Source organism: Vipera ursinii (assembly GCF_947247035.1).
Source record: "Vipera ursinii genome assembly, chromosome: Z".
NCBI classification, from domain to species: domain Eukaryota; kingdom Metazoa; phylum Chordata; class Lepidosauria; order Squamata; family Viperidae; genus Vipera; species Vipera ursinii.
Window position 1 is genome coordinate 20929562 of NC_139517.1, and position 12151 is coordinate 20941712.

General features: G+C 38.4%; 1 protein-coding gene across 1 annotated transcript in view; it reads left to right on the top strand.

The window, feature by feature from the left end:
* LOC310649153 (vomeronasal type-2 receptor 26-like) overlaps nucleotides 1-12151 on the top strand; it is a gene marked incomplete at both ends in the record, with an annotated part of 29664 nt that overhangs the window by 15073 nt on the left and 2440 nt on the right. The window contains 2 exons of the mRNA XM_083377445.1: nucleotides 6963-7190; nucleotides 9352-9478. Coding sequence (XP_083233571.1) covers nucleotides 6963-7190; nucleotides 9352-9478 — 355 coding nt within the window. The remainder of the gene's footprint in view (nucleotides 1-6962; nucleotides 7191-9351; nucleotides 9479-12151) is intronic.

Genomic DNA, 12151 nt, shown 5'->3' on the forward strand with positions numbered 1-12151 from the left:
ACTTTTGATGTAAAACCTCCACCAGTGGTATACCAAGATCTTAGGTAAGGATTCTCCTTTCCCCCCCTTAAATCTACAGCTTAAGATGGATACAGAAGTCTGCTGCCTGCTTACAAATAAGTAAGCTGCTATAGAAAATATTGAGTTAGTAGTACATTAGTTGCTTAATTTTAAATATCTTTAAATGTTAGTTCCTTAGCAAGTTTTCTGTCATTCCACTCCCACTTCTCCTATGCACTGACCTATTCTATTTTCATTGCCATCAAATCACATGTATATTTGTCCTAGGGATAATTATTTTCATTGTGTATCCCATCAAACACTGTAGATTTTCATTGTACGTGATCAGAAATAGAGATCTTTCTAAGTCATCCAGTCATTTTGCTATCATAATCAGTTGATTCCAAGATTTCTTGTAAAGAAAGCATCAATTAGCAGTAATTTTGATCTCACCCTATTTAAAAATCTTTTTCCTCTTCCATTCAATTGTGTCCACTCTTCAGAAACTGTTTGGACACATTCCTATAGTTTTCTTGGTATTTTTTTTCCAGAAGTGGTTTGCCATTGCCTCCTTTTTGGGGATGAGCGGGTGTGACTAGTCCAAGGTCACCCAGCTGGCTTTTTTACCGAAGGCAGAACTAAAATTCACACACTAGAACTCATGGTTATGGTTTCAAGCCTGGTTAATCACTGTAACAAACTGGCTTTCCATTTAGAACTGACATGTTCTGGTTTTTCCACCTTTAAATAATACATATCAGCACTTTAACTTTCTGGGAAGAAAGACTTTCTTTGAAACAAACACACCAATACAACATGGGCCATGAACCTTCCTTTTTAAAAAAGTAACATATATTGTCTTTTGGCCAAAAATTGATAAGATAGCCATGCAGTGTTTGGAGCTCCTCCTTTCAATTTCTATTAAATGAACTCTATATTTTTGACCCTAATACCTTTGGCTGATATTATTACTACATAGATATGTAATTCTCAATATGCATTTGAATTGGATAATTACATTGTTTTATAAATTACCATCTAGAATAAAAGACAGTAGGAATTCATAGGAAATACTCTACTTATAATTAAAACTTACATTGACAAAGTTTATCTGTTATGAATACATAACTCCCAGAGTAAGGTTTGTTTCAATAACAATAACAATAACAATAATGTGAAATATTTAGAAATAAGTGGGTTATAATCTACCCTGCTGAAGCATAATGCAACTCTTCTTCTAGCATCCTGACTAAGCATTATCAGCACATTCTGGCTTTGACATTTGCAGTAAAGGAAATAAATGAAAATTTCCAGTTGCTACCTAATTTTTCCTTGGGTTTCCACATCTATGACAGCTATTTCAATGCAAAGAGAACATATCGTGCCACGATACAGCTAATGTCTACATCAGATAGATTCATTCCCAATTATAAATGCGGTATCCAAAATAACTTAATAGTACTTATTGGAGGACTTGATGCTCAAACTTCCTTTCATATAGCAAATATTTTGGATATCTATAAAATTCCACAGGTAAGATAATGATTTTTCTCTTACACTGTAATATATTGGAATTAGGTTTCATTTTGTTCTTAATTTATTTATATTAAGATTATTTTTCATAGAATAAAAGACGTAGAACAAATCAGAAGGAAGGAAGGAAGGAAGGAAGGAAGGAAGGAAGGAAGGAAGGAAGGAAGGAAGGAAGGAAGGAAGGGACAATCTTATAGTCCCTCATCCCGCTTAGATATTATACAATATCTTTAGCTTTATATAGGTTTCATTTCATTCTCATCTTTTCTTATTGGAATTTTCTATTCATAGAGACTGAAATACATGGATCAGGAATAATCAGGCAAGTCTTAAATTTTATGTAGATAAAACACAAATATATTCATTTATTTATAAATAAACATTTTAAATAAACATTTTAAAATAAAACTACTTGAAGAACTATTCTAGCTTGAAAAATAATTGGTTGAAGGAAACTAGTATCGGATAGAAAGTATTTAATCCTCTGGAAATCCACATATCATACTCAATTACTATAAGAATGATAAGATCTCTTCCAGATCAAGCTCAATTCCTGATGACCGTATGAATTTACCTGTGTAATTTTCATATAAATTCAAATAAAGAAATGGTTTGTTTTCTCTCTATAAATGGCTGCTCATTTCTCAGTTCTAGTACACAACCCTGGGAATCCTAATAGCTTTTATCACTGCATTAACTAAACTGATTCCTACTTTTGTATTAGAGCAGAAGTCCCCAACCTTTGGGGCACCAGGGACCGGTTCCATGGAAAGATGTTTTCCCATGGACTGGAGAGTGCAAGGTTTTGTGTGCTGCCTGCATCCCTCGGATGGAGCTTTGCTTCTTTGTGTGGACCACTTTATGGCATACTGTAGCCCGGGACTGGTCCATGGACTGGGGTTGGGGACCTCTATTTTAGAGAATAGCAAACATTGATTAGATGATCCCCCCTACCTTGACTTTTGAGTTAATATATTGTTACAAATTTAGATATGGCAGGATAACTAAGATTCTACACTGCCAAATTTCTATCAGGATTCCTCCAGTAAAAAAAAAAATCAGAATGGAGGAGAAAGAAATGTGAATTATGTGTTCCTCTGAATATATTCCAATAAAGGGAATAAAACAATATGTTAGGCTCATTTATCTTCCTTTTCCTTAGAATCAACAAAAAGAGAAACATTTTACAGTCTTCCCTCTTATAAATATGGTTTTTAGGCAATAGCATAACTCAATGTGTTATCACAAGATCTTAAATCTAAAATTCATTGTCTGACAGGCAATTTAATATTCATCTATCCCTTTCATCATGTAGAAGTAACATTTTCAGCAGGTTATACTGTATAGATCCCATGGGGAACAATTGCTAGTTAGGAGAATATGGACAGTTGGTTGCACCTACTAAACTTCATTTTTTCATGCCTTGATCCAAGGTATTCCTCTTAGGATCACTTACAACCTGGAAATTATCCATTAAACATTATTTTTGTTGGCAGATGTAAAGGTTTCCATAATCAATTTGATGGTGGTTCAGACTGACATTGTGAGATGGGAGCTCTTTGGTTGAAGAAATGGGTTTAAGGAAAATTATTCATGTTTTAGACTAGGATGAGGAACATCAGAAGAGCACAGTTGGAAAGGACCTTGGAGATCTAGTCTCAACTGCTGCGCAAGCAGGAGACCTTTAGTATTTCAAATAAGTGATTGTCCAATCTCTTCTTTAAAACCTCCAGTGATCGAAACCCACAACTTCTCAAGGCAAGCTGTTCCACTGATTAATAGTGGAAAATTTCGCCTTATTTTTCTCAGGAAATTCCTATTCTCAGGAAATTTCTTTTTAGTTCTAGCTTGGTTATCTCCTTGATTAGTTTCCATCCATTGCTTCTTATTCTGTCTTTAGGTGCTTTGGAGAATAGGTTGACCCCCTTGTTTTTGTGGCAGCCCCTTAGATATTGGAACACTGCTATTGTGATAGAAATTTTCACAAGATCTTAGAGTGAGGTTAGAGCATCTGATGGGATTGAAGAGGCAAACAGAATGAAGATGACAGAATGAATTCTGCACCATATCACATCACTGCAAAACAGACTTCCCAATCTCACTCCTTGTATGTGAAATCAAAATTCTCAGAATTGTATTTAGAACCGTTGGAGATGGTTGCTCTCCAAAGAGTTCAGACTGACATCAGATTGGGACTGACTGCTACCATACACAAGTATATATGCATTTTGTGTTTGTGCATGAACATATGAAGCAGTATGCCTGAGATGTGGTCAAGTAGAGCAAATTATTTCATATTATTTTCTTTTGGATTGATTTAAGTATATTTAGACAGGAGTGCAAGTAATGTTTTATAGAATGTTCTTTTACATATAATCCTTCTGAATTTATATCATAACTTATTTCTGGAAGCTAGCAATATTTTTTTGGGATCTACATGATAAAGACAAATACCTAATATTTTTAATGCTTATAAAGGCTATGGGTTTAAACCCTAGCTTCCTCTCTGCTGTCCATGACTTTCTGTGAGCCATTTTTGGTTCAGAAGATAAGAAGGACACTTTCAATTTTACATAAAGTACTGACCATAATTCTTTACTGTGACTATGGCTATTGAAATGCTAGTGCAGCTATTATGTTATGCTCTGATATGCATCACTGAAAAGTATTTTAACCAATGTTTTATTTACAGCCAGTTTCTAGCAAAAAATTAATATGAAATTACAACATTCTGCATGATTTCAATCCATTCCTTTATAATTGATATCATTATCTGTCAATGACTGCATTCATATTCTCCTGGTGGCCATTGCAAAGAATGCAAGGTGTTTTGTTACTTGTTTGTGTGCATCAGTTAGTAGGAAATTGATTTTTTACTTCTCTGCTGGGATGATTCAGTTGGGAATACAAAAACACAATGAATCTAACTTTTGGTTTATGATATATTTGTGATGTAGTAGTGGATCAGATCTTCCATTTATTGTTAGCTGCGAAGTCGTGTCCGACCCATCGCGACCCTATGGACAACATTCCTCCAGGCCTTCCTGTCCTCTACCATCTTCTGGAGTCCATTTAAGCTCACGCCTACCAAATAGTCTCTTAGGATTATCTGAAAATGAAGTTCTGTGAAAGTTAGGTTCGGGGGCTGGGATGTGGGAGCCTGCAAATAAGATAACATCCATTTTCTATCTTTATGAAATCAATAGCTCTTTGTTAACTTAAGCCTGTGTACATGCTTTTTATCTTGTCTAAAATCTTTTAATAAATATTCATTCAGTAATTTATGATCATTTATGCTGTTCAACAATTCCTGAACTGGTAAAAATTTTGAGAATAATTTTAAATATAAAATTTATCCATTCACTACTGTTAAATTTTCGGTGGAGGCAGTATTTTATCAAATAAATGTCTGCCATCTCATATTATTGTCTCCAAAAATGTAAATTTACTGCTTTTTTAATATTAAGTAAATTGATGAAAGAAACAGTTTGGTGTAGTGATTAAGGTAGCCAGCTAGAAACTGGGAGACTATGAATTCTAGCCCTACCTTAGGCACAAAGCCAGCTGGGTAATCTTGGGCTAGTCATTTTCTTTGAGGCCTAGGAAGGAGGCAATGGCAAACTACTTCTTAAACTGCAGGGATTTGTCCAGTTGGTTTCTGAATAAGACACAATCGAACAGAAGATAAACAAAAAGTTAATGGAAGGGTGACTTCTAATCTCAACATCATTGCCAAGTGTAATTGGGGTAAAGCTAGAATTCATAGAGATGGCCATAGATCATGGAAACATTTTTTAACATATCACTATTTGGGATGATACTGGATCAATGCCAATGTTGACAAGAAGTGATCTGAACTTTATTTTAAAATTGTCTGAAGATCCGGAGGTTCTCCATTGTCTTAAACCATCGTACATAGTATTTTGTAAAATGTATAAATTGTAGAAGGTTTAAAAGTTTAAAATGCTATGCAAATGCTATTAGTAATCTGTTTCCTTTAATGAATTATATTCAGATCATTTATGGATCAGCTCCAGAAGTGAACGATAAAACTCCAGGTCTGTCTTTCTACCAAATGGCCCCTAAAGATGATCTTCAGCATGTTGGAATCCTCTCTCTGCTTCTCTATTTCTCATGGACATGGATTGGGATCCTTGCTATGGACGATGACAAAGGAGAAAGATTTGTGCATGCTGTTATTCCAGCATTTACTAATCAAGGCATCTGCTTTGCCTTCATAGAAATGTTCCCTAGAATAAATTACTCTGCAGAACATGAAAAAATGTTAATTCAAGGAGCAAGAATTTACAAAATTGTCATGGCCAGCAAAGCCAATATAGTGGTGTACTATGGAGTATCTTATTCTGTTTTGTTTTTGATATGGTTTCCCTACATTTCTGAATTTGGAGTGCAAAGCTCATACATAAATCATTTAAAAGGTAAAGTATGGGTAATGACTACTCAGATGGAGCTCAGTGTTTTGAACTATCAAAGGACCTGGAGTTTAAAATTATTACATGGTGCTCTGTCCTTTACAATTCACACCAAAGAACTTCATGGGTTTCAAGATTTCATTCAGAGTCAGAAGCCATTAAGTAACAAAGAGGATGGCTTTCTGCTGGACTTTTGGCAACATGTCTTTAACTGTGCATTTCCAAATAGAATTCAGGATAAAGTTGTAGGAGTCATTTGCACAGGCAAGGAGAACCTGCAGAATGTTCCTGGTCCTTTTTTTGAAATGAATATGATTGGCCATAGCTACAGTATATACAATGCTGTCTATAGTGTGGCCTATGCCTTACATGCCATGACTGCATCAAGGCTCAGACAAAAAGCAAGAATGGATCAATCCAAAATGATGCACTCTTTGCAGGTAAAAGGATTCAAATTTTCAGTATGGAAACTCGATAGAAATTTTATCCCTAGTTTCTTTATCTGTTCTCCATAAAATTGCAGATACATTGAACATGAACTTGAATTTTAGAGAAAGTTCATGCTTAACACTAATATTTATTGCACATCATGATATGGAATAAAATAAAAGATACTGGAAAATTCAGCAGTATAAATGCAGTGATGGTGGCGGTGCCTTTCTTTGAATATTTATTACTACAGATGTAAAGGAAAGCAAAAATGTTAACTCTCTTGAAGTAAACCTTCACCTAGACAGAAATGATTTTCTTTTAAAAAAAATATTCCATCTAATCTATGAGCAGAGAAACTGAGTGTTCAGCTTTTGCCAATCTCTATAAAGCAGTGAGAAATTCTTCAATAGGATTCCCCCTCCCCCCATTAAGCCACACAAACGAAAAGGCCTGATAGAAAGTTTTCCCTCATTATGGCTTTCCTTATGCTAGAAAATCAGGGAAAGGAAAGAAGGGGAAAGGAAGGAAAGTCTCATTTGAATTGAATTTTCCTTTTCAATCCAGCTTCATCACTTTCTCAGAAGTGTCTCATTCAACAACAGTGCTGGAGATGATATGTCCTTTGATGAGAACAGGAGGTTATTAGTTGGAATGGACATTATCAACTGGATTACTTCCTCGAATCTATCCTTTCGTAGAAAGAAAATTGGCAAAATGGCTCATGAAACTGCTCTAGGAGAAACATTGACCATCAGTAAAGATGCCATAGTATGGCACAGCTGGTTTAACCAAGTAAGTTTCACGATCCTTCAGTTTAATGATTAATTCGAATAACATTTGATTGAAACACTGAAAAAGTGCTATAAACAAACTGGTATAACAAATGAAGGTCTACTGAAACAATACCTCGAACATATCTTTAAATTGACTGAAAATGTGTTGAGGGCAATGTAAAGCAGAGTATATACATTGAATTATATACAGTATGAAAACAAAGTCTTCTCCAATTTTCAACCAAGCTACTAAGCATAATAAGAACAATATTTACTCTTCAAACAACCTTTCCAGGTGTGCATATTTAGTGACAAACAAACACATATGAGTTCTTATGTTGATATATGCATAAGCATGCTCTCCAGGCCTCTCAAGTAACTGCAGCATCAGTCTTATCTTCTAGCTTTTAATCTAATTAAAATTATTTAATTTAATTTTATTGGGTTTTAGTTTAACTTCAGGGACTGTAATTTAATTAATAGTTTTAATTGATTTCAATTTTGTATACTATGTATTTTAATTTTCCCTGTAAACCGCCCTGAGTCCTACGGGAATAGGGCAGTATATAAATTTAAATAATAAATAAATAAATAAATAATAAATAAATAAATAAATAAATAAATAAATAAATAAATAAATAATCCATGCTCATACTTATTAAGAGTTTTTAATCAGAGAGGCTAGGAATAAAAAAAAATGGTTCCAAAGACCAATTAGATTAAAATGTCAGGAGTTAGTCCAACAGCAATAGGATTTCTCCAAAGCATGCATCATGTACCCTTCATAATAGCTTTGCTTGTATAATTACTATAACAATTGATTTCACCCAAGTACTGCTGACTTGGATCTGCTCTGATTTTCTTAAAGATTAACTCCATTCACCATACTAGATCAGACTGGTTATTGTTAAATCCAAGCAGTCTCCTGTGATTCAGCCTTCTTGTGCACCCTTAATAAAAATGGGCATGTTTATGGATCAGGGGTGTCACACTGCCGGACCGTGGGCCAGACGCATCATGTGGAAGCTGCGCCCACCCCCATTGCTGATAATGACAAAATAGTTCTGATACGTTGCACGATGTCATGTGATGTCGTGAGTTTGACATGTCTGGAATAGATGGAGAAGTCTTAGACATTACAATTTACTTGGTGGGTTTAGTGGAGCTGGTTTCTGGCTCTGTCTCCTTATTGGAGATTTTTTTTTGGCAATTTTCATTATTTATATAATGATTGTAAGACTGGTTCATGGTGACTAAACATACACAGATATAGACAGTAGATGCATTACACACATAGCAATAGCACTTAAACTTACAGTATATACCACTTCACAGTGGTATACAGCCCTCTCTAAGTGGTTTACAGACTCAGCATATTGCTCCCAACAATCTTGGTCATCATTTTACACAGGGCTTTTTTTCTCATAGAACGTTCAGAACAGAGTTCTGGCACCTTTTTTGGATGGAACCTTGTAGGGTAGGTAAGGTGGGTTGTATGACATGTGTGAGTTCCGGCACCTTTTTCTTTTACAAAAAAAGCACTGATTTTACCAACCCAGGAAAGATGGAAGGCTGAATCAATGCTGAGCTGGTGAGACTCAAACTGCCACACTGCTGGCAGTCAGGATGTTACACACTCATAGCACTGTTCCTTCAAAGCAAGAGTCTTGATTCTCATGCCTCTTCCAATGACCCTGCATTTATATGGAATGGTATAATGTACCAAGTTTACAAATATATGTGTACATTTGGTAATACCATTATTTTACCATTTATCCAAACATTTGGTAGAGTTTTTCAAAAAGGAATGAAAATGCAAAGTCTGACCAGAATAAGCATGGTCTGACAAAGTTTAAATTATTAAATATTCAATCTCTTAGATATCTTGTCCATTGAATAAATTATATGTAACACAACAGCAAATCTAATAAACAAAAATTAGATTGGAAGTCAGTGAAAAATCTTTGCAAACAAAAATTCATGTACTTATTTATCTTTATGTAGCAATCAGATAATAAGCAGTAGATCTCACCTACAGGATAGCATTTTGACAAAGAAGTGGGAAATCTTTAAAATCTTATTCTTCTGCAACTCTAATAACAAAAGGAAATGAACAAGAATCAACCGGATTTTGAATCTATGATTATAGATTTCAACTCTCTTCTTACATTTCTAATCAGGTCCAGCCAACCTCGATATGTACTGAACATTGCCAACCTGGTACTAGCAAGAAAGTAAAGGAAGGGAAGCCATTCTGTTGCTATGACTGCATTCCATGTCCAGATGGAAAAATTTCAGAGAAGGAAGGTAAAAATTAAGATAAATAAATGAACTGTTATGTACAGATAATATCTATATCTACATGTGGGATATAAACATGTGTAAATAAGCTCCTATTCAATCATGGAGCTTAGTAAGTTATTTTTAATTACAGGTAGTTCTTGACCTACAACCACTATTGATCCCAGAATGTATGTTGTTAAGTGAGAAATTTGTTAAGTGAGTTTTGTCCCATTTTACCACTTTTCTTGCCAAACTGGTTAAGAGAATCACTGCAGTTATTAAATTAGTCTGAATTTTGATTACGTGATCATCGGGATGCTGCAGTGGTCGTAAGTGTGAAAAATGGTTGTAAGTCATTTTTTTCAGTGCCGTTATAACTTTGGTCACTAAACAAAATGTTGTAAGTCAAAGACTATCTGTACTCTTTTTCAAATAGACCTATCCATTGGGTCTCCATGGTTGTGCAGATAAAATGAGAGCTGTACTCTACGTCACCTTTAGCTGTTAAAGGAAAGGAAGGATATAAATAAAATGATGAATCAGTAATTTTCTGCCTTTGTCAGAGCTGAAAAATTCAGAGGAAAGTGTTGAATAGAAAGGGGATCGTTAGGAAAGGGTAAATGATGCATGATTGATACGTTTATGTTAATGTTCCCTGTTGGAACGATAGAGAAGAGGAAAAAAAGAATGGGAGGGGAAGTGGGGAAAAAGACAGCTCTACAAATCTTTAGGTCATGAGCATCGTCATCATCATCATCATCATGGGGCCCCGTGGCGGGGTGTGGGATTATCTATTCCCACGGCGGTTGGGAATGGCCACAGGTGTAGGAACAGAGGGCCACATCAATACCCGGGGGTGCGTCCCCGCTGTCTTCAAGCGGTGATGCACTCCAACCCTCTGATTTCAGCACGTGGTACCGGGAGCGAGGATGAGCAGCCACCTGAGCTCAGGCTCGTGTATTTCAATGCCAGGTCCGTAATGAATAAAGCACCTCTCATTCGCGATCTGATTGAGGAGGAGCATGCGGACCTGGCTTGCATTACGGAGACCTGGTTGGGCCCAGAGGGCGGGGTCCCCCTGGTTGATCTTAGCCCATCAGGTTTCTGGGTGCTGCACCAGCCTAGGGCTCAGGGTAGGGGCGGTGGAGTGGCAGTTGTTGTGAGGGAGACCTTATGTCCGTGGGAGGCCACCATAGTCCAGATAGCCGGGTGTGAGTCCCTCCTCCTGAGATGCGGTCCCAGAGCTCAGTTGGGCTTGCTGCTGGTGTATATTTCACCTAGACACGTGGCAGCAGCCCTGCCTGAGCTTCTCGATATCCTCTCAGAGTTGGTGGTTGAGTTCCCCAAACTTATAGTTTTGGGTGACTTCAACCTACCATCCCTGGGGGGATCATCTGAGTTAGCTCGGGAGTTCAAGGCTTCCATGACGGCCATGGACCTGAAGCAGGTTATTCTGGGCCCAACTCACGGGGGGGTCACACGCTCGATCTGGTTTTTCTATCCGGACGGTGGTTAGATGATCTTGGGGGGGTTCCCCAATTAATTCACCCCTGTCATGGACCGATCATCATCTCCTGCGGATGGTCTTCCATTTTGCCACTCCCTGTCGTGGGGCTGCTGAGCCAACAAGATGGTTCCACCCTAGGCGCCTTATGGACCCTGAGCGGTTCCAAACAGCGCTTGGGCCCCCACCTGCCTCCTTTGCTCACAGCTCGGTCGATGCCCTGGTGGAAGCCTGGGAAAGGGTAGCCACAGAGGCACTCGACCAAGTTGTACCCATGCGGCCCTTGACCCGACGCAGATCCCAACGGGCCCCATGGTTCTCCATGGAGCTCCGCGAGATGAAGCGTCGGAGACGGGGCCTAGAGACCTGTTGGAGGTCCAGTCGATCCGAATCCGACCGGTTACGACTAAGGTTGTTTACGAGAACTTATCTCGCAGCATTGAGGGTGGCTAGGTCTAACCACTTTGCCACCCTCATTGCGTCCGCAGATAATCGCCCGGCCGCCCTGTTTAGGTTAACTCGCTCTCTCCTTAATCAGGAGGTGAGGGAGGAACCCTTGCAGGGTCGAGCCGAGGAGTTTAGTCAATTTCTGTCGGACAAAATCGCTCGGATCCGGACCGGTTTGGACTCCGACTGGGCAGAGTCTGACGAAGGGGATACGGGCGGTCTTGTCGATTTAATCTGGGAAGAGTTTGATCCTGTGACCCCTGAAGAAGTGGACAAGATCATGGGGAAGCTGAGCTCCACCACATGTTTGTTGGACCCGTGCCCCTCCTGGCTGACTTATGCAGCCCGGGATGGGACACGAGGCTGGCTCCAGGCAGTGATTACTGCTTCTTTGAGTCAGGGTAGTTTTCCCGCCGCCTTGAAGGAGGCGGTGGTGAGACCCCTCCTCAAGAAGCCTGCCTTGGACCCAGCAATTTTAAACAACTATCGTCCGGTCTCCAACCTTCGCTTTTTGGTGAAGGTTGTTGAGAGCGTGGTGGTGCATCAGCTCCCTTTGTTCTTGGAGGAAGCTGACTACCTAGACCCATACCAATCGGGTTTCAGGCCCGGGTACAGCACAGAGACGGCATTGGTCGCGCTGGTGAATGATCTCTGGCGGGCTCGGGACAGGGGTTGTTCCTCTGTCCTAGTCCTTTTAGACCTCTCAGCGGCTTTTGATACCATCGACCATGGTATCCTGCTGCGAC